Below are 25,479 nucleotides of genomic sequence, written 5' to 3' on the forward strand. Positions count from 1 at the left end.
AGAGACATAGGTACAGTGCCTCTAGCCAAAAATGTATTTTCTCTAATGGCCATCTAACATGGCCAAAGGCATTTGCTGAAACCTTAGGTGTGTCTTTCTGGCAGAATAGTAAGGTTGGAAAAATACACATTCATGTTTAAAGTTGAACATTAAACCATGGAGCAGATTTAAATCAACAAAACAATGATATAGCTTGTAGAATAAATATATCTTAGCTGCTGTTTAAAATTGAACTTTAATGAAACTCTATGGTAAAATATGTGAAAATAAGTTAACACGAAGCCTAAGGAGTCATATTCCTCCTCAATTTTCTCATTTAGATGTGGAATGGAAAGGAAAAAATATGGCACACAAGGACAGATGACATCACATGTGTGGCACATGTAGTCAGTCTGAGGATGCTTCTTCTATGTTCTTTGTGTGGTACCTTTCTCCACATGTAATTGTTGTGATGACAATCTTATGGCAGAAGTTCACTTCCAGTATGTGTTTTTTAGAGTAGCAGGTTGTCAGGGCTGGCGAATTATCAAATTGTTTTCTGATTGATTGCCTAATATTGCAGACTGGTGCAGTAATTATCTGTTGTTCCTCTGTACCATGCAATAGAGTGGAGTCTGTAGATTTGTCTTGTGAGGTCTTAATTCAGTGTTGCTTCTTTCCACTGCTATGAATTGGGGTTGTCAACTGATCAAATGCTTTAGTCGATTAAGTGCCGTGCTTTAACTCATTAATCAAAGTAAATATTGTATTACCTCAATGAAAGTGATATTTCTGAGGACATGCAATGAAGACAGCAGTTGCTTTCAAGTAAATAAAACTGACAAATTGTTTATTCCCAGGAAAATGATTTCAGATGTCTGAATCAATTCTGAGATGTATGAAAATGGTTTAGGGCAGCACTAAACCACTCTTAAAAAACACAACCCAGCCACCTTGTTTCTTGGAATCTGGATAAGCAATCCAGTCCTCCTTCTGCTGCATCACAGCACTCTTGCAGTGGGCAGAGCTGCTTCCATGGATTCAGGCCCAGCTCAATTTAAAGTTAATTGTGAGCCCTGATTTTAGCTAGGCAGTCTTTTTGTGAGCTTTGTTCAAGAACTGATCTAACCAGACAGTGCTAGATCTACAGATTTTGCCATGGGACAATGGTCTGCGCTGCTGTTCCCACTCTCCCTAATTATGAACTCCAGGTAGGGAATATGATGGTTATAGCCAGTTTTCAGTAGCTGAAGTTTGCGATAAGGGCTGCTGTCCCCCAATTCAATAAATAAGATTAATTGTATTAAAGCTGGCTTTCCAGCTATGCAGGATACAAACACACATAGAACCATATAACTGTAAAGTTGGAAGGGACCCCAAGTGTCTTATAGTCCAACCCTCTGCAATGAAGGAATCATAGCTAAATGTTCCCTGACAGATGGCTACCACTCAAACATGCCATTGAAAACTAATAAAGGTGACCAAAAAGAAAATTAGAGGCCAACCAAGAAAAATATCATGGTGTTTTTTTTAAGTGCTTCCTAATTCCTTTGGGAGCAGACTCTTGGAAAAGACCCTGATGTTGGGAAAGATGGAGGGCACAAGGAGAAGGGGATGACAGAGGATGAGATGGTTGGATAATGTTCTCGAAGCTACCAGCATGAGTTTGACCAGACTGCGGGAGGCAGTGGAAGACAGAAGTGCCTGGCATGCTCTGGTCCAGGGGGTCACGAAGAGTTGGAAACGACTAAACGACTAAACAACAACAACAAATTCCTTTGGGAGTCTCTCCATATTCTTCCCTTCTCAGCTTCCTGAGTGTGGTGATGGTACCATTCCCTGCCAGCAGCCCTACTCCTTAGCCCAATGGGAGTGGCTGGCTTACTCCCAAGTAAGCCTGAGGGTAGCAAGGCACCTCCTCCTACAGCAGAGACCCACCCAAGGGCACCCTTCCCCATATACTTGATTGGGTCTGGGAGTCCATCAGTGCAGCTAAGCATGCTTCTGAGTGCTCCTTTCTGCCTGATCTGCAGTACCTCCCTCCCTCTCTCCTTCTGGCGGCTACACTGTTGAGGCAGGATGTGTGGGGCAGTGTGCTTCTATCTTTTCTTCCTAGGACCCCTCGTCTGCCCTGCTTGCCTTCCACAGGGTTGCGGGAAGGGGGCTTCCAAGGGCAAAAGGGTCCCTCAGAGGCTCTCATGCTTGCTTCACTAGAAGAGCAGGGGAGGGAAATTTTACTGCCCCCTCTAAACTTCAACCTGGAGCACATGCCTCTTTTTGCCTCTGCTAGATCCAGACCTGTAATCAGCCCCTAGTAGTTTGAATTTTTTAGAGGAGTTAAAATTCTTAGAAGCCAATATTAGACTTTTTTTTAAAGTGCCAGTCACATAAAGTATCAAGCATTTTGCTTCTACATAAATGGAAAGGCACTCAACCACCTGAGCTGGTTTTTAGAAGGGAGTGATTGCTCTCTATGGAAATGCTGGTTCAGTGCATTTACCCACATTTGTTATTTTAGGTGGATTTTGTTGTCACTAGTATTTTCTGTCATGGCAAAAAGCAGGGACGGAGAGTGAGGAATCATTTTTGTCGTTTGCTACTCCCCTCTATTTGCATGAAGCACATAAGGCACATAACCTGGATCTCACCCATTACTTGGTAGCTGAAACCTAGAGACACCCTGTCCTGCCTTTTCAGCTTCTTGTCGGTTTTTTGGCCTTTAACGAATTAGCCTAAATGAAAGGTACACACTTTAAAAACAAAACAAAAACCTCAACCTTCTATTTCTTTGTTGTTGCTCAGCCTGGATGAGTAGCCAAGTGGCAAATTGCATGGCTGTTTGCATGTTTTCTTACACTCCCATTAAAAGTAACTTTGTGTTTTTAAAACATTGCATCTTATTGCAGTTCTTGAGTTGGCAGGCTTGTCCCCCTTTATTTATAAATGCATATATCCATTTTTCAAAAAAAGCTTTCACAGAAGAATACAATAAAATCACAACAGTGCAGCCAAAATAAACATTTAAAACATAGGGTTGTATCTAGCTAAATTCTGCTTGTAGGCCCATTGAAATGAATAACCTAAGTTAGTCATTCTTGTTAATTCCAATGGGTCTACTCTGACTAGCTTTGGATGCAGCCCACATAGATTATCCAGTCTATGCAATGGCAAAACAAGAGGTACTGTTGAGAATCCCTTGAAATAAATATTATCTTTAAAGATTAAGCATAATTAGTGCTTGCCTAAATAGAAAGGACTTAAATGTCTGCCTGAACGGAGCAAGGTCCTAGATTTAGATAAAGTACTAGCAGGGTATTGTACATGACTTGACTTCATTATGTACATGCCAGAGGTAGTTTTGAAACTGAAAGGTGGCAAATAAATGTGTTTCTGAAATATAAGTTCCCGTGCATACTGTTTCAAGATACTGTCCTGTTGTTTTGTCTTTGTGGCCAGATCTAGTCCGAGAGGGGCAGATTTAATATGAACACACCATTAACCTCTCAGAGGAGCTGCAGGAGATGAAGCCTTTTGGAAAATCCGGTGATGGTTTTGAAAAAGTGACCATTGCTAGAACAATGGTGTTGCTAGTTATCATAAGGTAGATTTTTGAGTGATTTGTAGTAGATCTTCAAGATTTTTTACTTACTGTGGTTTAAGAATAGTAACCCTCCCTCTTTTTTTTAAAACAAAAAGCCCTCCCCCTCTTTCTAAATTGAGTTGGCACCCCCTAGCATGGTCTTTCTGGGCCTGTGGGCAGGTTTGCAAACTGGAGAAGCTGTTGTGGACATTGTGCGTGCTCTGCACCCTTGCACACTCATTCCCTGCCCATCAGCAATTACCTAACTGGAGTGTGGGAGGGATAGTTTTGAGGGGAATCACTGTTGTAAAGAAAGGGTTGACCCTTACCATTCCAGTTGTAACCCCTGAAATTACTGTTCTCTAACTATGCTGCAGTTGGGCTTGAGAAAAGAGTGGGTGGGTGGGAGACAGGATGCTGCAGGTGTCAGGGAAAGTGCCCCATGGGCCAGAGGGATCGTGAAGGTTTGGAGGAAAAACCAAGAGTGGATTTTTGTGTGACAGGACTGTCAGCTTAGTTCTGATACTGAAAGCAAATTCCTGGGCTTAATTCTAAGAGAATGGTGCCACCTCTGAACCACTTGCTGGTGAGTTTTTTTGCGGGTTCTAGTAATGCCCTCCCCCCCATAGATCCCAGAAGCCTGAAGGCTGCCCACCCTTTAACTAGGTAATTAATGCAGTATAGCTTATTATTTTCTGAGGTGCAAGGTTGCCAGCAGATCAAGTTGAAATATACACCAGCTTTTTAATATTTATGTATTTATTAACCTGCCTTCTGTTTGCAGTAGTGTTTTCAGAAGTTTGAAAGCAGAAAAGTTTTTGGTTTTTTTTGCTAGGGCAAACACTTCATTTCTCCTCCTCCCTACCTCCTTTGCAAACACTTTGTTGACTTTGCTCCAACAAACATTTTAATGGGACCACAGTGAGTGTTCAGATTCCCTTCATTTACTTTTCTGCAATCTCAGCAGGAATGTGTGTAGAGTCCTGAGAATATTAAGTATCTCTTGCCTTGCTCTGAAGGAACATAATGTTTGGTTCATAATGGCACACCTGGTGATTTTTTTTCAGAGGCTTTTTGCTAGGCTCTGACTGAAAAGAGCATGGTAACAGTCTGAAAGTGAAGAAAAACTAGAATCCGCGACCAGGGAGAAGAGTCGGCAGAAGAAGATTGGAAGAAATTTAAGGACTATTTACAGAAATACTGTAAAATTAATGAACTTTGAAAGATGCTGGATTGAACTTATGTGGTCTCTAGCTATTATGATAAAAAGAACTGGGATTAATATTGTTTAAGTCATAAAATTTTAAAAGTTGATTGGAAAATAAGGTGTTAGTTAAAAGGAATGTTAAGAGATTAGGATTTGCTGGATTAACAATTTGAACTAGAAAACAAGAAGGGGAGGTATGAGGAAGTCAAAGAAACATGTTATTGAAAAATTGTTATCGAAATTGATTTGTTTTTAATATTTTTCTTTTTCTCTTTTTGTGTTTGTATAAAATTGGAAAATTCAAAAAATATTTATTAAAAAAAATGAAAGTGAAGAAAAACTTTTGTCAATAATAATAATAATAATAATAATAATAATGGTTCCCAGATAAATTGAGGGAGGATTTTTTTATTATTGAGAAGAAGGATAATTATTAATATGGAACAAAATATTGTGGACTAATACAAATAGAGTCTTGTGAAAAAAGTTCATAGTTTAATGGGAGCAGTGGTGGAAGATGCATGCCCCACATAAGCCATTTCCTTCTCCCATGTAGTGCTTTTTGCAGTGGGGATGGGTGGGGTGGGGGACTTCCCTTCCTTACAGTCTAAAGGATTCTATAGAGAGAAGAACTGGGCTTGAGTCCCATTGCTCAAGCTGCACACTTCTCAGTTCAAGAAAAGAGGCTGCAACAATGCAGTTGTTACCTCTGCCTCATGGGTAGGCAAATTAAGGCCCGGGGGCCAGATCTGGTCCAGTCACCTTCTAAATCCGGCCCATGGACAGTCCAGGAATCAGCATGTTTTCACATGAGTAGACTGTATCTTTTTATTTAAAATGCATCTCTGGGTTATTTGTGGGGCATAGGAATTCGTTCATTCCCCCCCCCAATAAAGGCCAGCCGCCCACAAGGTCTGAGGGACAGTGGAATGACCCCCTGCTGAAAAAGTTTGCTAACCCCTGCTCTGCCTGATCCAAGTCTGTCCACAGAAGCTTATTGTTGATGGAGTGTGGCTCTCAGGCTGAGAAAAGCCCTCTGTCTGGTCTATACATTAATGGTGCTAATGAGGAGATCCAGGATGCTGATGACACTAATCAGGAGACTCACAACTTCCTCCTGCCAAAGAAAAGAGGAAAACGTGTGTTTTTGTTCTATTCTTTTGGTGACTGTTCAGCTTCTACATATATTGAAGGCTTCCTCTTCGTTTATAACATGCTTTGTATGCTACTATGAAATGTTGCTCAAGAGTCAGATGCCTGTTTGAAAGTGCCCTCCCTGTGTAAAAATATGGGCACCTTGAAGGCAGAGAGTGAGGAGGAATTGAAGAACCTTTTAATGAGGGTGAAAGAAGAGAGCTCAAAATATGGTCTGCAGCTCAACATCAAAAAAACAAAGCTCATGGCCACTGGTCCCATCACCTCCTGGCAAATAGAAGGGGAAGAAATGGAGGCAGTGAGAGATTTTACTTTCTTGGGTTCCATGATCACTGCAGATGGTGACAGCAGTCATGAAATTAAAAGATGCCTGCTTCTTGGGAGAAAAGCAATGACAAACCTAGACAGCATCTTAAAAAGCAGAGATATCACCTTCCCGACAAAGGTCCTTATAGTTCAAGCTATGGTTTTCCCAGTAGTGATGTATGGAAGTGAGAGCTGGACCATAAAGAAGGCTGATCGCCGAAGAATTGATGCTTTTGAATTATGGTCCTGGAGGAGACTCTTGAGCAGCCTTTCTCAACCTATGGGTCCCCAGATGTTGTTGGACTACAGCTCCCAACACCCCTGAGCTCTGGCCTTGCTAGCTAGGGGTGATGGGAGTTGTAGTTCAACAACATCTGGGGACCCATAGCTTGAGAAAGGCTGCTCTTGAGAGTCTCATGGACTGCAAGAAGATCAAACCTGTCCATTCTTAAGGACATCAGCCCTGAGTGCTCACTGGAAGGACAGATCCTGAAGCTGAGGCTCCAATACTTTGGCCACCTCATGAGAAGAGAAGACTCCCTGTAAAAGACCCTGATGTTGGGAAAGATTGAGGGCACAAGGAGAAGGGGGCGACAGAGGACAAGATGGTTGGACAGTGTTCTCGAAGCTACCAACATGAGTTTGACCAAACTGTGGGAGGCAGTGGAAGACAGGAGTGCCTGGCGTGCTTTGGTCCATGGGGTCACGAAGAGTCGGACACGACTAAATGACTAAACAACAACATCAACAGTAGCTAAACATTATTGACACTTCTTTCACAGCTTTTTTTACTTCCCACACACAACAACAACAAAGACACAATAGATGATTATCCAGATGTGAGAGTCGTCCTTTCATTTGGTCAGCATTTAGTGGCATGAGTTAAGTAGTTATTTATATATGTTTCTTATTTTCTTGGTATTTTTAATGTTCTAAGTTCTCTGATCAGTGCTTTCTTACGAATGTGATAGGTCCAAAGCCATCACTTTGGAAAAGAGGCTTGTGCACTTGAGTACTGTATTTTTCGTCCCATAGGACGCTCCGTCCCATAGGACGCACCTACATTTTTTTGGGGGGGGGAAGGAAAATTTTTTCCCTTTATTTCCCCCCCCCCCCAAACCAGGTCGGGGAACAACGGGATGGCGGCGCTGCGCCTCCCCGCTGTCCCCCGAGCTTGTGGCGCTGGCCGATGTCTGCCCGGCGCACGGGGCGCTCTGCTTCAGGGCATCCTGCGCGCCGGGCGGCAGGCTGCTATCCACAGCGTGGGGAGCCCCGTGGGAACTCCCACAGGGCTCCCCACGCTGCGGATGTTTGTCCAGCACGTGGGGCGCTCTGCTTCAGGGCACCCCGCGCGCTGGGCGGCAGGCTGCTATCCGCAGCCTAGGGAGCCCTGCGGGAACTCCCGCGGGCTCCCCAGGCTTGCTGATAGCTTCCTGAAGCCTGTATTCACCCCATAGGATGCACACAGATTTCCCCTTCATTTTTGGGCGGGGAAAAAGTGCGTCCTATAGGGCGAAAAATACAGTATTTCTGATTTGGGACTTATTATTAAGAAGGTCTTGCATTCTGCTCCCACTGTTCTTTCCAGTGTCTGTACTGAAAGCTTTTGGGCGCACTTGAGAAATAATTTCCTTCCTGTTTTCTCATCCATATAATTATTATAGGCCCATTTCCATTTATTCTTCTGCAGGTACTGTTACTTCCAGAAAAAGAGAGGACTTATTATTTGACTGTAATTTATTCTCAGTTTCTCCTGTGCTTCTTCACTGTGTCAGAGGTGAAATCTTCACACACATAAAAAAAACGTGAAAATGTTTTTTTAAAAACATTTTGAAAAAATACATTGAATTTGCCATAGCTCACTTTTGCCATCTAGTGTCACATTTGCATATTGTACTTTACAACACATTTAAAATGTTTTTTTTTGCAGCTGTACAGCTGAGTCCCTAGTCTTAGGTGGGCATAGTTTCAGTTGTTTCAACAAGTTCAGAATTGAAAGGCAAATTGTACAAGAGTGGAGAGCTATGTTGACCTTCTGTGATTTTCCTTTCAAACCACTTGACCTATTGCTCAAAACTATCTGAGCAGACCTTGAAAAGGAAATAGACAAACACTTTTGCTTCCACACATGGGCTATTGGCAAGTCAGAAAGGTGAGAGCCAGGACTGTTCTGACATTCTATTAAAAAATAGTGGGAGAAAATTCTAGCTGTTTGGAATAGCTGAGACCTGCTGCCACTGCTAGTTCCAAAAGTTCAGGATCATAGGGAACTTTGGGGAGGGGAAAAATCATTATAGAGGTTTTGAAATAACGAGATTCAATTTGAAAAAAACAACAACAACCAGTACAAGAGTCACTTAGGCACTTTGTATGTTGTTACATACAGTCAGTACCATGTAGGCAGCAAAAGCCTTCTGCTGTCTAGTCTTGTGACAAAATAAATATGCTGCCTATGTTCATTTTTTCTACTCAGAAACTATATTTGTTTTGAAAGTTCATGCCTAATAATTAAGCTGATAGGGACAGTCTTTAATGGTTTGAAACTAACCCGTATGGTAGCAATGAGACTGCTAGGGAGGAGCAGGCATGTGTGGGCTCTTAGCATTTGCAATATTTTTCCGCATGGCAAAAGAATGTCTGTATCAGTAAAGGCCCCTAAAATTGTCTGATCAGCCCCACTTGCTCCAGAGTGAAAGTCTTTCTGCATGCTTGAATGTAGGGTACAGATTCAGGCTTTCCTTTGTTCTCCTCTTTGTTTCCCCAGGATCTGATTATCTGTTGTACAATATGAACTCTTTGCTGGATATTGAGCCTTCCATTTCACATAATAGGGCTAATAAAACCCTGAAATCATGAGACGGAGTAGGATAAGAATGAATACATAAATTATAATAAGATGCACACAGGTGATGATGGTGGGAGGTCTTTTCAGATCCGATGAGTGCTGACCTCATTAGTCCTTTCGTATAATAGCTAATGAGGATTTTAAAGGACCTCTGGCTTATGCAGTGTGTGATGCTAGTGACAGGTCGTCTGCGTGCAGTTCTGTGATCTGAAAATAACATTCAGTGAATTATAAGGAACAATAAAGTAGTGGCAGCTTTCCAGGATGGAGGCCTTCTGTGTTGTGAAGCCATTTCTTCAATTGCTTTTTTTCTTCTTTTTTTAGGACTCTGTCCACCAGTGATGATGTTGAGGACAGGGAAAATGAGAAGGGTCGCCTGGAAGAAGCATACGAGAAGTGTGATCATGATTTGGATGAGCTGATTGTTCAGCACTACACTGAACTTACTACTGCCATCCGCACCTACCAGAGCATCACGGAGCGCATCACCAACTCGCGCAACAAGATCAAGCAGGTGAAGGGCTGTGTAGTGCAAAAGAGAAAATGCTTCATTTCTGCCAATATGCATTTGGTTTTCCCCACACAGTGCAAGCTTGGATTTAATTTACTTACTTATTTACCTGCTGTTCTGTTTTTACAAGTAACCAGAGTTATATGCACTACATAAATCATGAAGCACCCCATTAATCATAGTGAAATCAACACAGTTCCCTATTCAGTTCAGGGGTGAGTCCCAATGCTTTGGTCTGCTTGCTTAAATAGGCTTGTAAAGCCCTAGACATTCACCCACCAGACTGACCAGGCCTACCTTCCTGGGTCTGATATTATAAGTTGTCAGGTGCTGGAAAGTTTAAACCATGGGTAAACAGAAGAAGAATTGAGGGCATGCTTGTAAATGTACTCCTGATTCTTCCTTTACATCCCTGGCTTGTGTTTTTATATTGTAAACAGCCCTGTGATCTTCAAATGAAAGGTGGTATATAAATTTAATTAACAGCAGCAACAGCACATTTCCTTTTCAGCCATGGCTTGAACTCATAAGAAACTGCATCTGCAAAGGAAGAATAGCAAGCACACTTAAAAGTAGTCTCCCAATTCTTTTGGTAATGTCATGGTGAATCATGTGATTGACATGTAGGCAGCTCTGCCCACTTGTCAAGGGAGCCAACTGGAAGAAGCTCAGGATCTAGCCTGCTAGACGGATTCTGTTATCCAGCACTGCAATAAAGCATCAGGTGCTGCTGAACATTGCTTCTTGTGGAAAACTGCTGCTTATCTAGGACTAACTGTGCCCAGGCTGGACATCGGCTCTTCTGGTTATTGTCTCAGTGGTGCTTTGCTTGAGTGATAAGATCTTGTGTTTTGATCTTGCTCTTTGTTCCTCATCCCTTGCCTGTTCTACTGGTTCTGCTCTCTGTTCTTGATCCTGACTCTTGGCTTTTGTGGGTGTGGGCTGGTGGTGGAGGAGAAGCCAGAGAGCAGGAATTTCTTCCACCCACACAAGGAACGTTTTGTCGCAATGTGAAATTTTACACTCAGAAAACCAATCTAAATACAAAACTCAGCTCTAGAGTCAGTAGCAGGTCCAGTCATTGAATAAAAACCCCAACAACAGCCTTCAGAGAACAGAAAAGGCTTCTTGAACTTTTTTTTTTAACTTGGCAACAGAAACTAGTTAGGGCCGACTTTCCTTGGGAGAGAATTCCACAAAATAGGTGCTATGATAGGGAAGGCCCTCCTCCTCACCATTGCAAATATTATTTGTGCGCAGAGCCTCTCCAGTGGATAATCACTGAACAAGGAATTTGAACTTCCTCTTTTCTTGCTAGCTGCTTGAAATACTTTGATGGTGTCTGAAGAAATTTTAGCTTGGTTATTGTTTCATCATTCATTTGAATTTAAAGGTTAAGAATTATACTGAAAACATCAACATGGAACTGATCTGCATATCACAGGCATGTGTAAAAACCGGCAGCGTTTTCTAAAATAGTACTTCCTATAGACCAGTGAGCGGTGCTTACATTGGCTTAAGAGTTGTCAGGTGGACTGTGGCTACTCAGTAGTGTGGGAAAGAGTCCGCACATATGTTGGAAGTTGCCCATTTCATTGTTACCTTTTGTGTCCTGGGTTGATTCATAAGAGGGAGGGAACCATACCTTGGTGTGCGAGAACATGTCTTGCATCTTTAAACTTTTGGTTTTATTGCCTAACATTAATTTTAAAGGAGCACAGTTAGCATTGTTTGGGAAAGATCTCTCATTGAGCTCATTGTCCAGTAGCACCTTAGAGACCAACTAAATTTGTTCTTGGTATAAGCTTTCGTGTGCATGCACACTTCTTCAGATAGACTTCAGATACACTTGTGTGAGTGTGTGCTTAAGGTAAAAAAGGTAAAGGACCCCTGGACAGTTAAGTCCAGTCAAAGGCGACTATGGGGTTGCGGCGCTCATCTCACTTTCAGGCCGAGGGAGCCAGCGTTTGTCCAAAGACAGCTTTCCGGGTCATGTGGCCAGCATGACTAAACCGCTTCTGGCATAACGGAACACCGTGACAGAAACCAGAGCGCACAGAAACGCTGTTTACCTTCCTGCCGCAGTGGGAAGTTGATATGCATGTTTGCCCAAATAGTTCAGGAGGCCTGACTTTTCAGCTCAGGCACATTATCATCCAGCTCTTTAACAACATGGTGGTGGCTTCTAGAATTGTAGAATTACTTCTTCAGCCTCAATAGGGCTTGTGAATAAAAATGTGACACAACCTTGCTAAATAGTGATGGCAGTATTTCTCCAGTCCTTCCTGGAAGCTTAGGGTGTCTGCATTTATATATATTTGCATCGGTTTCTGTGAACAAGGAATAGGATTGTGAGATTCTGCATCTGCTTGTGATTCCTGCCGAAAATCAATAAATATTGCAGAAAGCAGATGGATGGGTATATACAGGTGTGCAGAATGGAGTGAACCCTGTCTGGAAGCATAGGCATGCATGGTGGTGGCTGGGCTGAGCATATTATGCATAGAATGGAATGTCCTGCTTCCCAGGCAGAGTGGAGGGCTCCTTTCAAACTGGCAGTCTGTGAAGAGAAGGGCATCACTCCTCTGGAGACTGTGAATGGCAACCCTTTTGAACTTTCAAATTCATTTAGTATTTTCAAAGAGGAGTGAGGCTAGCCTGATCCCTTCCAAGGGTGGGAGTTCATTTCAGGGATTTATGTACAAAGCTCAGCTCTCTGTGAAGGCAGAGATCAATTACACGAAATTTGAAATAAACCATAGTCCAGGTTTACTCAATACAATTAAGCTCTGCACAGGTCAAAACCAAATGTATAGGCGTAGTGACCTTGAGATACCACCTTAAAATAACCACAGAGGATGAAGGACCTTTTGGTATTTACTGTTCCTGATTAGATTCAGTCAACATGTATTGAAGGAGCTTTCCTTTAACCTCTTGGGAAGTGACAGTCAGCATACTAGGTCTGATTTCTTTTCCTCCCTCCTTTTTCTTCCTGATTGCCCTGTTAAATTAGCAGTCTTACCGTTTTTGTGTCCCCTGTCTCGCCCTCACAGCTATAAGGTGACAGATTTTATAGACCTGGAGAGACTTCTTCCATCATAATATATACTTGATTCAGACTTTTTTTTTGTCTGCCTTTGTCCTTGGAGCGATTGGTTTGGGATTGAAAGCAACTCTAATACAGCTTTTTCTTTCCTTTTGAATTTTCGTAGAATTGTACACTGCTTTATCACCCAAAGGTCATTGAGGCTTATTAATCTTTTCTTACATTATTAATTTGCTCATCAGCCTTGAGAGGTAGGTTAGTAGTTGTGTGTATGAGAGAGAGTTTCAAACCATGTCTCTAAGAGCTAATGGTTAATGCTTTGTTCAAAGCATTCTCTAGTCTAGCGTCTAAGTTTTAGAACCAGGGTGGGGGGAAATGATCTGTGAACTGGTTAAATTCAGTGCTTTTTTCTGAGGGGATGCAGGTGTACACATATCCCTAAACATTTTGTGAATTTAAGTTTGGCATCATTGAGGGGCAGTATTTAAATATGAGTAAGAAAATGAGAGTACCTCTAAACATTTTTTTTAAAGCACTGGTTAAATAGTTCAAAATATTGTCGTACTTAACTTTGCAATTATTATAACACCTGGCTTTCTTTTGAACAGAACTCAGCATTTTTTGCTTAGGGACATGATCCCTCAGATCACCAAAGGCAACATCTGAGAAAGCTTGTGTTCCTATTCAGAATTTTCTCTTACTAGCAACAAGGATGCAAATAGCACAACACTCAGTGGAGGCTGGGCTATTGGGGCATAGCTCTCTCAAGAATGTCAAGCAATTTAAAAGAAAACATTTTCTCCAAAATCTCACAGCCACAAACTCTTTCCTACTCCACACATGTTTTAATACTACATTTAACTCAGAAGCTCTGCAGACATTTTTGTCAACCTACTGGTCTGCACCACTTATACAGTCCTAATCCGAAAGTATAACTGTGACAAAGAGGTCCTTCCCTGGTCAGAAAAAATGACGTGGAATTTGAGCGTTGGGATAGTTAGCTTTCCAGTCCTTGTTGTGAGGGTTCCCTCTCCCTCCTGTTGTTATGAGGGCAATTTCAGCCTCTGTAGGGCTAAGTAGGGCTGCTTGAAGAGCAGTCCTCCCTGCCTTCTGAGCATGCTCAGTGTTATTTCCTTGAAGACCATACCTCCAAACATATCAAAGCACATTCTTTGTAGCTAGCCAGAAGAAGGATGTGATTGCTATTTTAAGCAGCTTGCTTTTGATTAATATCTGTTAAGAGAACAATGGTGGCTTCTTTTCCTAGTCCACTTGATATCCCTTCACAGTTCCTAGTCCACTTCTTCCACACTTAACAAAATGTTGGCCCCCACTGCTTTAAGCTTTCTTTCCATAAATGAAGCCACAGTTTGTACACCACTCAAAACATTCATTGCAGTTGTGGAATTGGCACCTGAGTCTTGATTGGCATCGGCTAAGGTGCAAAAGTTTGAAGCCAGCTTAGAAGAGAACTTCCTGAGCAGCTCTAGGGTTGATTTCTGGACCTATTTTCCCATTATGTGTTAGTATTGTGTGGGCATTTGGATTTAGCATTCTGTTACGTGTATGGGGCTTGTATGATTGGTGCTATAGTGGCATCCAGGGGTAGGGAACCCGTGGTCCTCTGGATGTTCCTGGATTACAACACCCATCACCCCTGACCATTGGCCATGTTAGGAGGGGTTGGTGGAAGTTGGAATCCAACAACACCTAGTGGGAGATTACTCACCCTTGCTGTAAAATCCAGCAGCTGGAATCCAAATAACTACTTCAGGAATGTTGAGTGGGATATGTGACTCCCAGTCCCAAGTGCGCTTTAGATAACAGAGTCCTCTGGCTGACAACGATCTGGCTTTGCATGTTCCTGCAGTGTTAAAAGCAGCTGGCCATGTGGGATGGTTCACCTCTTGTGGGTATAAAACTAGTACTGTAGAGTAGTTCTCTGGAAGTAGTGTAGTTCTCTGGATCCTGGCCAATGCAAGGAAAAGCTCTGGCCTTTTGTTTTTATTGTTGGCCTTTTCCACTGAAAGCAAGCTACATTTTGCAGGCTTTCGTAGCAGCAGCAGTGTGGAGGTGTATGAGATCAGATTCCCTTAAAACACATTTTTGTGCATCGACATGTCTCCATATTTGTGCTTCAACCTGTTTCATTCCCCGCCTACTGATAACAACCCCGCTCGGGAGGTGTTGCTTGCTTGTCAGCCGCCTGTTAAAGAGGGGGAAATCTGCATTCTATGCAAGACCAGAAGGGGGAGAACTGAAGTTTCTGAGTTAGAAGGAATTGGACATAATCCAACAAAAGTTAGGGAAATCAATTCCATTGCTTTCAGCTGGGCTTAGTACTAATTCTTACTGAGCTATGTACGTTGTGTTACTGCTACTTAATTAATTTATAAGAACTCTGCTTCTGTTCTTAAGCAGCACATACACAACCAACCATCTTTGCTGTTCACTGCTGTTTGTAAGAAAAAGTTTTTGTACCATGTTGGGGATATACCAATGTATAGCTGCTGCTTCCAGAAGTCAGTTGTCTGTATCTGTGTTTGGAGAGCAGGAATTTGCAGAGAGATGTCTGGTGTTTACTGTATGTGTGTTTTAAATCCTTCCAATGAAAATTTGCTAAAGCATAAGCAAGAATGTATCATAAATCTTTCTGTGCAGACTGGCTTTAGGGAGAAGGGTTGAGAGATCTGCATCTAAGGTTGAGAGTTTTAGCATAATGTTTTTTTAACTGTTTCATTCTGGTTTTCGTAATTCAATTATGACCAGAAGCTTGCAGCCTCAGGCTATAAATTGATGTGTAGTTCATCACTTCTGCATCTCTACTCTTTTCTTATTTTGTTTTCTTTCTCTCCTTCTTCGAAACCTTCCTCTGACCTTTTAGAGGGTTCGGTAACTTTGTTTTTCGAAATGGAAGCCACCTCCATTTTTCTGAAGAACTATCTAGCTAAATTCCTACCCATCATTTCTTAAAACTTCCTTGGTCCTTGGTCTACTGCCTTCTCAGGTCACTCTGAGCTTCTGTTTTCCTAGACTCCCGCTGCTTCAACACCCCATTTCATCTGGACTTTGCCTGTTCTGCCTGTCTAGGACTGGAGGAACTTGGGCAATGATAACAAAAGGCTGCCCCGTCTCTCTGACGTAAGGGCAACTAAGCCAACCATTGGTTTCACCTTTCTCACCTAATCCATAATCGCTGGCAGTTTTTAATCCGTTGCTACCTACCCTGAACCTTCTTGGAACGGCAGGCTGTAGATTTGAAAAAAGTATCAGGGGTGTGGGTGTGTTTCCATGTTAGTCTAGGTTGCAGCATATCATGGTCTGGAGTGTGGAGGATGATGCGTAGATAATTCTAATTTGTAGTGGCAAGTCAACCTTGAGGGCCTTCATATACTTTACATGTGGGGCCTGAAAAATCATGTTATAATGTGGAGTGCTCACGGCTAGCTTGAACTCTTTCCAGGATATTCCATTTCATTCACCCTCCCTCTTGGTTTTCTGTAGCGTGGACCACAAACTCAGTCAGTATTCCATGACCAATGGGCATGCTCAGTTACAAGGATGTTTTGGAGGATCTCCCCCCTGCTTGAGAGCCCCCCAATACCTTTTTGTACCTTTGCAAACTTTGGGGTCCCCCCAAGCCTGCTCATACCTCCCTCTTGTGCACATGGTGGTTCCTTTAGGGCTATATAAGGGCTGGATCATAGAACCAAAATCTCTATTAACGTATATGTTAGTACTATGATTTGACATGGGCAGGCTTGCTCTAACCAGAAGTCTGTTGATTCACTTGAGCTGCTGTGGTGTATTTTTTCCAGGTCAAGGAGAATTTGCTTTCCTGCAAGATGCTTCTGCACTGCAAGCGGGATGAGCTGCGCAAGTTGTGGATTGAAGGCATTGAGCACAAGCACGTCTTGAATTTGCTGGATGAGATTGAGAACATCAAGCAAGTGCCCCAGAAGCTGCAGCAGTGCATGGCTAGCAAGCACTACCTCACGGCCACGGATATGCTGGTAAGAGGTGATAGCTGGTGCTTGACGGACAGCTGTCCGATAAGTGTCTGCTAGATTTGCTATCTGGGTCTGAGTAATTAGATCTGCCATTTACTCACCTACTGTATTGTTCTCTCTGCCTGTCTCATTTGCCCTCTTCTGTCACTCACTCCTTTTTTTTTATCTTCAGTCTATTAACCTCTTTGGTTGCTTTGAAAACTCTGCTGACTTTGACCCTGTGTCCTTAACCTTGATTCATTCCTTCTCAGCCCTTGGCTGCTGTTTCTGCTTTAAAAATTTCTGTCTCACTCGTGTCCATATTCCAGGTGTCACTCTAATAGACTATTACAGACTCTTCCATTTTGTTACCTCTCACTTTCCCATAATTGTAATTTCAGAATGACTCTTCTTCTGCAGTTGCAGTGATCACATCTGCATTGTCCCTGCATTGTCCCACCTATTGCTTTCCTTGTTTGTCCCAAGATCCTCATTTGAGCAGTATTTGCCTTTAACTCAGTATATATTTAGGCAACAGGCTTTCTGTAATTATGTTCCCTCAGTGATATCCTTAATGAGTATGGAAGAAGTCTAGTGTTATTGTAGAAAACTAGATTGTTGTGGTTGATCAGAAATCTGGTGCTTTCCATGGGCCATTGAGGAGTAAACCTTTTATTGATGATCCAGTTCCTAAGTGCTGCAGGTATCCTTGTGAAAAGGGGAAAAGTAGTAATTTGAGTGCACAAATTTTTGCTCCCCTTTTTACTCAATTTGCCCCTCTGTGTTCACATCTCCTGTTTTCTCCTTGCATGATGCTCCCTTCCTCTGCTAAATTAACTTGCCCTGTCCTCCTAATTTTGTTTTCAAAGCATTCGAAAGAATATGATGCTCAAAGAATTAAACCTCTGCTTATCCCATATGTGTCAGTGCCTTATTAAAGATCATCTATCACTGCTGTTATGTGAATTTAAGTTGCACATGTCTGTTCAAAATTATGGCTGAAGAACTCCCAGCTTCCTGATAGAGAGCAGCAATAGCACGGTCAGCTTTTGACATATTGGAAAGCATCAGATAAATTATTTAATTTTGGGTTCTCCTTAAAAAACAGTTTTGAGGGTCATTCCAGCCATTTCATTTTGGAAATACTTTAAAAAATGTGCAGCTAATAATGCAATATGTGACTGCAACTGACACAGATTTGGAGACATTTGATCATAGTACACTGACCAGTGAACAGTGACTGGCTGAAGTCTTTGCTGAGGGTACCCTTGATGGCAAACCTGTGTAATATGTTAGATGGCCCTGAGGTGTTACTTGTGACCAGTCAACAATTGACATCTTCGGTTTACTCCTTATTAAATAACACTTTTAATTTCCAAAGTTCCTTTCCAAATGTTGCTGTTTCCCTTCAACTATGAAGCTATTAAGATGTTGTGTTGCATCTCACAGTGAGACTGCTTAGGTGGAATGCAGATCTTCCACGTTCAAGTCCTGGTCTTAGTCCACAGTCATTAACTATTATGCATTTCGTAGCTATATATCGCCTTACCGGACATGTGCCCACTTGTTCTGCATAATTGGCACTGCTACATGTGCCACATAATAACAGCATTTGTAAGAACCCAATTGTTTAGTTACACTTTGGAACTCCCTGCCTATTCAGATCAAGCAGGCGTATTCACTGTACTCTTTTTGGCACCTGCTAAAAAACATTGATTAGACAAGCCTACCCAGATGCTTAGAAAGTTGAGGTAGTTTTTAGTATGTTAACTTTTGTATGTTTTAAAGTACAGTTGTGATTCCTCCCCCTCAAGTTTATTGTTTTATCTTTTGGTAAACTCCTTCAAGGATTTTTATAATCAGGTGGTGAATAAATTTTATGAAATTAAAAAAATAAATAGTTCAGTCAGTAGAGCATAAGGCTCTTAATCTCAGGGTCATGGATTCAAATTCCACGTGGGGCAAAAGACAACTGAATTGCAGGGGGTTGGACTAGATGGCCCTTGTGTTCCCTTCCAATTCCACAATTCTATGATTCTATGAGAAGTGAGGCAGACTTCAGACTGGTTTATCTCTTGGTGCTATAGTGGACTGACTTCTCTGATTTGTGGAAATGCTCTTCCTCTCTACTGACTCAGCAGTGTAGGCTTGCAACCCCTTTTTTCTGATAGCACAGATAATTTTTGCTGCATCAGTGTGTTAAATGCCTCTAGAGTGGAGCTCCTTGGCGTCAGCCTTCTTTAGCCTACCTCTGTCTCTACATTAGAAAGATGCAGTAATTGTGCTCTAGCTGTTGGGTAGTTCCATTCTCTTTCATTGTATGATCTGAGTGGTGTATAAAATAATTATTAAACTGTCAGGGATGCATAATGTTTCTTGTCCTTCGTCCTCAAGGTAAACAGCTGTTGGCTTATCAAAACCCTAAAATGATCCAACAAAGACACTGATATCTCATGTGTTGAAATGGGAGAGCTGATAAATATTGTTGCCTGTAGCTCTGTGATATGTGCAGTCTAAATTAGACCTTTGCAGTCATTGTGTGGGCTTGATGCAAGCGCATTAATGGCATAATTTCTGGTTGCTGCATCACATTTCTGCAGTCTGTTCTTTGTATTCCACTCACATTAATTGAAGTAATTTTGCCACTGAAGCGTGTTTCCAACCTCTGCATTTAAATTGAAATTTTAATTCCCTTATTGTTTGGCAAAGACGTCTGAAGATGGCTTGTTACAGGTTTCATTATCACTCAAAACACTCCAGCTGGTTCTAATGTACAATGATTAATTCTGGAAAGACTTATTAATGTAAGAAAGGCAAGCTTTTCCCAGAAGCAGGAGCATAGCAGCAAAGGTATTTTGGTGACGGCTGGTGTTTATATGAAGCTAGATGAAGAAAAATATGCGTTTGCTGCTGGCTTGTGATGCCAGCTTAAAACTTATTGGGGTGATCTTTGCAGATTATCTGGGTACAGTTCTATACATTTATAAATGAATGGACCCAGCAAAAATAATTTTGGAATTTTGAATGTCCTGTAGTTAGGCTGGAAAATAAATCCTGAAAAGACAAACTTGCTAACTATGAAACGTCATGTTTATGCTGGCATGCGGGGACAGGGACTCCATCTTTTATTACCTCAAGGAGGAGCAGAAATTATTAAGTTAGGTTCCTGGTGAGTTGCATGTGAATGGGGAGGCTGGAATTAGCTAGACCAGCCTATTCCCACCTCCTTACTTATTTTGTGTGCCCTACTCTCTGTTTGCACCCAATGTTCATGTGTGAGTGTGCATTCTTCTGCATATTGCTTGCATGAATCATCTTGGGCTGTTGTGTCTATAACGACTTATCCGTAGTGCATTTCCTCCCTGTAACACCCTGTGGCCTAGGATGCATTGACAGGGGCCTGTCGCATTCCAGGGATTGTGTTGGGCTTTTTGTGCTGTATTTTGCCGCAGGGAAGCAAGAACAAAAAAGAATACTTGCTCAGGGCATGACTCTCAGCGGACTTGGAAGAGAAGAAAACATAAAGGCAGCTGGGGGTGGAGGAGAGGGATTACTGAGTAGGAAGTAGTGCTTCTGAAATGGGTTTGGGAGCTCTAGGGGAATAACAGATGGAATATGAATCAACAGTGTGATGCTTTGGATGAAAACCCAATCTTTTTTCCAGTTGCATCAATAGGAGTGATTTGTTTCCAAGCCAGTTTCTCACCCAACATCTTCAATCCATAGTCAGGATGCATAATGAAGTACAGTGGTACCTCGGGTTGAGAACTTAATTCGTTCTGGAGGTCCGTTCTTAACCTGAAACTGTTCTTAACCTGAGATACCACTTTAGCTAATGGGGCCTCCCACTGCCGCCACACAATTTCTGTTCTCATCCTGAAGCAAAGTTCTTAAGCCGAGGTACTATTTCTGGGTTAGCGGAGTCTGTAACCTGAAGCGTCTGTAACCTGAGGTACCAATGTACAGCAAGGGTAGTAAACGTAGTGCCCTCTAGATGTTGTTGGACTCCAATTCCCAGCAGCCCCAGCAGCATGACCAATGGTAAGGATTTGTAGTCCCAACAATATCCAGAGAGCACCATGTTTGCTCCCCCAGATATACAGGGAAATGTGTCATGCTCGTGCATATGCCCTGCCCATTGTGTGCATAGCAATGTATTTCTCTGTATGCATATAACCAATGTGCATAATCTATATTTTGCAAAATTGGGGAGGGGGATAGATAGCATGGTTGTATGATGTGTTAAACACAAAAGTTATCCTGTACCACCATGTATATAAAGTCTCCATAACTGGGTGGATCAGAGTAGGGACATCTAGGTGAGCTGGCTCCAGAACTTAGGAGGCTTTCATACTACTCCCTTCAATCTGGATATTTTCTTTGAAATCCTGTTTTGTGCAGCATAGTTGGAGAATGATAATTACTGATCTGAAAGGATTCCAAGAGCAGCCAAGGTGATTAAAGGGTCTGAATCTTGTGTGGAGTTGCTAATGTAATCAGGGCTATGACTATATATAAAAATAAAATATTTGGTGCTACATTTGCCCAAGAGAAGCTAGATTTGATGAACTGTAAAAACTAAGCAAGCCATCACATATTTTTCATAATTCTGCTGCTTTCATTGAAGAGGGGCAAATAATCACTGCTGCATTTGGTTTCTGAATGATTCTGGCTGGTTCCTCAGCCTTCCTGTGTTGACTGTCATTGTTGTGGCTTTTTTTGCATCTGTACAAACAGCACATAGCTCTTTATTTCTGCATCTGAAGGTGAATAATAGCATTCAGAGTTCCCCCCTGAGTTAGATGTTTGCTTCTTGGACCAAAGCCTGCATTGCTGCCACCTTCTGTTCTGTTCTCAGAACTGAACAGGTGGAGCCATCAGTTTTCTATTGCGTTCGATTGGAATGTGTTCAGCCAAAGATAATTTGTTCAGAACGGGAGCCTTGTTTGCAGTCAAATTAGCTCATTTCCTATTGTTGTGCTGCCACGGCAGGCCCTGAAGCATGGCAGATTTTCCCACTGCACCTTTTTGTTGCTATATCTGAACCTTGGCTTCAGAGCCTACCTTATTAAGCTGTGAGATATTTCTACCAGTTTGGGTCAAGCAGAGTCTATTTGCTCGGTGCTGTGAAAAAGAAATTGGAAAGCGGCTGGATTGTCCAGGAGCTTTCATCCATTCTTAATGGCAAAAGATTGTTTGGGCCTGGTGGGGTCAGAGACAAATGTGTTCAGGCAGTTCAGGTTCAGGAGCAGTCAGAGGAAAGTCAGTCCAGAATCAGTTGACATGATCTAAGATGGCCTGGTGGTCAGGTTCTAGTGCAGTCAGACAAGAGGGCAAGTCAACACAGAAGAGCTGCTCTGACAGTTGAGCCAAGCCTAATACTTTCTTTAGATAAGACTAGTGGGGCCCCTATTGGCTCCTCAAGTCACCTGGGTTTGCTGGGAGGGAAGCCTCCCTTGCTGCCACTGTTAGAAGGATGCCGTGGAGCAGTAAGGCTCAGGCCAGCCATTCCTTCCCTCCATGAGCTGTGAATTGTGTCTCTTGACACTGAAGTGGGGAATGGGTGCTAGGCCCCTCCCTTGTTGAATGTGTTGGTTGTTCTGGCCATAGTGATTGGAGCGGGATGATAGTACCTTGTTACCCTCAAGGGCCCTTATTGGCTGCCGTGGGCGCACACATGTGGGGAGACAAGGTGTATATTCACTGCTCCCCTCCCTGGTGCATAGAGACCCCCATCTGGTCTGTACTCCCCTCCTGTTTTCTGACTGCTGGTTTTCTCCAGCATCTCCTACTCCCACCAACTTCCAACGATAGCCCTCTCCTCACATTCCAGCATCTTAAAAAGCAGAGACATCACCTTGCCAACAAAGGTCCGTATAGTTAAAGCCATGGTTTTCCCAGTAGTGATGTATGGAAGTGAGAGCTGGACCATAAAGAAGGCTGATCGCCGGAGAATTGATGCTTTTGAATTATGGTGCTGGAGGAGACTCTTGAGAGTCCCATGGACTGCAAGAAGATCAAACCTATCCATTCTTAAGGAAATCAGCCCTGAGTGCTCACTGGAAGGACAGATTGTGAAGCTGAGGCTCCAATACTTTGGCCACCTCATGAGAAGAGAAGACTCCCTGGAAAAGACCCTGATGTTGGGAAAGATGGAGGGCACAAGGAGAAGGGGACAACAGAGGACGAGATGGTTGGACAGTGTTCTTGAAGCTACCAGCATGAGTTTGACCAAACTGCGGGAGGCAGTGGAAGACAGGAGTACCTGGCGTGCTCTGGTCCAGGGGGTCACAAAGAGTCGGACACGACTAAACGACTAAACAACACATTCCAAACCTCCCAATGACAAGGTGCAACATGAGATGAACCCTGTTTAACTAAGCAATCAGCACGGTTTCTTATTGTGTGCTGCTGTGTGCTTAAATATATAGGACATAGCCACTGCCATCTCCCACCTTCCTGCAATGAAAATAATATGCAAGTGGCATTTCTTTTAGCTGTTTGAAAAGAGATTGTAACGGATCTTAACAAGCACAGTGTGAGAGATATATGTAGTTGAAATAATAACCTGGGAGTGGACCTTTAACTCCTCTGCCTCTGCTGCTGTTTTAATGCAAGCGCCTCTTTACATAGGTTTCCTCAGTTTTCCCCATATGCTGAATGGGGATAGTTCTTAATGAGACACTCTAAATGTTCAAATAACGAACAGCAAGCAACACTTTATGAGCATGTATATCTTGAAAGTGCTCAGCATTATACTCAGCCAGATTTTTCATTATTGCTTCTAATCCCATTTTCTGATCCTGTTCAAGTTTTGTTTTGTTAATTTCATCATCGAGATGTAAAGATATTTTGAAAGCAGGAGCGCACAAGCAGAGAGAGGATTTCTTTCCCTTTGTAACATCTTATCGCCTTTTCTTCCTTTAATATACTTATCAATAACTTCATCTCTTTCCTTTTAATCTTGTAAATTCCATTATCTGAGGCATTTTGTTGCATTAAACCATTAGTGCCTCCCATTGCCTCATTTGCATTGACACGTGCTTGACCTCGGCCCCTCTCCTCTTTTCGTTAATGCATCAACAAGCACTGATATCTCTCTGGAGCATTATCATTTGGCTGTTAGCTCAACTAATAACAACCATTCATTTAAGCTGATGGAGGTTTATTAAATAAAAATGGGCGGTAATGAAGGTGGTGGAGGAGCAATAGCTAGCATCCTCATTTTTTATGGTGAGGGCATTCAGTCTCTCCATAAAGTGTGCTGGGTTTGGTGGAGGTGTCTTGGCGTTCAAAGGCAGGTGTTATTAGGGTCTGGGACAAGATCAAGATTAATTAACTTGTCACAGAACTACTCCCCCCAGCAGCAATCTTGCATCTAGTTCTTCCTGTGAGGTTTTATAAGGAAAACAGGTGTCAGTACTCTGTTTCCTGCTCACCTACCCTCCAGCAGAAGCCACCATGGAGAGAGGGGCAGAAAACAAAGTTGTGATGTTACGACCCTCGGGCCAGGCTTCCTTTCTTCAAGGGTTGAAGCTAGACATATGAAGTGGGAGAAGGAATTTCTTCCAGGGCAGCCACAGGAATACATAACCAACCAGAAGAGGAGTCCATGGTGTTAGTATCTCTCCAGCTTGAGGACTTTGCATTACTCCCCTCTGACTCAGAGGTCTCCACCCCAGAAGTTCTAGTGGAATCATGATCTCCCTTGCTCTGTCAGCTGACAACTGCTAAAGTGGCCTGGGCCCCTTTAAATGAAGAGGCTGGTCATACCAAAGGCAGAACTTTGGATATAGCAAAAGCCCCTCTCTCGTCACACCATGCCACAGACCTAGAATGGTGCTTTGGGGTGGGGGGGGCTTGCTCTGGCATAGCACAGCCGGGGTGCTCCTGATTCAGGTGGAGATCCGCTGGATCCTAAACCTCATCTCAGGGGATCTTACCTTAGGATTGTGCCGCAGGTATTCTTCAGACCAATATGAAAAAACGTTGTGCAATGTTTTCTAAATGTGGATCGTTCAGAAGCTAGCTTCCTTTGGCTGTTTTTGTATTTCAGATGCTGGAGAGGATTGGCTATCATAGCACTGAAGCTTTCCTAACAGACTGGATGGTTCATCACTGCTGATGTCTTGCATTTTAGTTGAGCTGGAAGATGTCAGATTGCTAGCCAGCATCATCCATAAGAATTTTTTTTAATGAAAAGCCACCTTCTGCCACAGGGACTTCTGAGAGATTTTATTATGAGGTTAATTTGTTAAGGCTTCTGTTATGAGACATCTTCACATTTGTAACTACTTCAATTTCTCCTAGAGTGCAGCCGAAAAAGAACATTTTCTAGAACTCTGATATTATTTTGATTGCTTCTCAAGCTCTGATTTATGGGCTTATAATTCAGTCCCTAGTAAACTAATGAAACTGTTAGAAAGGAACAGGAAATGCTCATGATCTTGGGGATAATGGAGCAACAAAGTACAAAATTCTGCCAGAGAAACTAGATTGCATTTCTAAATGTAAAGTTGCACAGTTTTTATAACCCCCAGAGGGACCAGGAGAAATAGTAAGAGTTGGATTAAAAACATGTATAGAATCGCAGTTGGAAGGAGGATTCTGTGGGTCATCTATTCCAGCCCCCTGCCATAAAACAGGGTCACCCCACCCCAATGCACTGCAGATAGTTTCTTGTGAAAACGCCTGGTTTTAATCTCTTCTTACAGTAAGGAAGAATTTATCATTAGATGAGCAAATATTCCATTACCTCATCACCTTAATGAGGCATTATGTTTTCTTCCAGTGCTGATCTACTCTTATGGTAATGAAGAAATTCCTAAAGTTTAGCACATTTCCAGATATATATTTTTGTG

General features: G+C 42.5%; 1 protein-coding gene across 1 annotated transcript in view; it reads left to right on the plus strand.

Annotated features, from left to right (window-relative positions):
• The window catches only part of EXOC4 (exocyst complex component 4), a 345,430-nt gene that overhangs the window by 11,972 nt on the left and 307,979 nt on the right, over positions 1-25,479 (plus strand). Inside the window, exons 2-3 of the mRNA XM_083572619.1 lie at positions 9,397-9,586; positions 16,448-16,642. Coding sequence (XP_083428745.1) covers positions 9,397-9,586; positions 16,448-16,642 — 385 coding nt within the window. The remainder of the gene's footprint in view (positions 1-9,396; positions 9,587-16,447; positions 16,643-25,479) is intronic.

The sequence above is a fragment of the Podarcis filfolensis genome, assembly GCF_964270895.1.
Source record: "Podarcis filfolensis genome assembly, chromosome: 10".
Taxonomy (NCBI): domain Eukaryota; kingdom Metazoa; phylum Chordata; class Lepidosauria; order Squamata; family Lacertidae; genus Podarcis; species Podarcis filfolensis.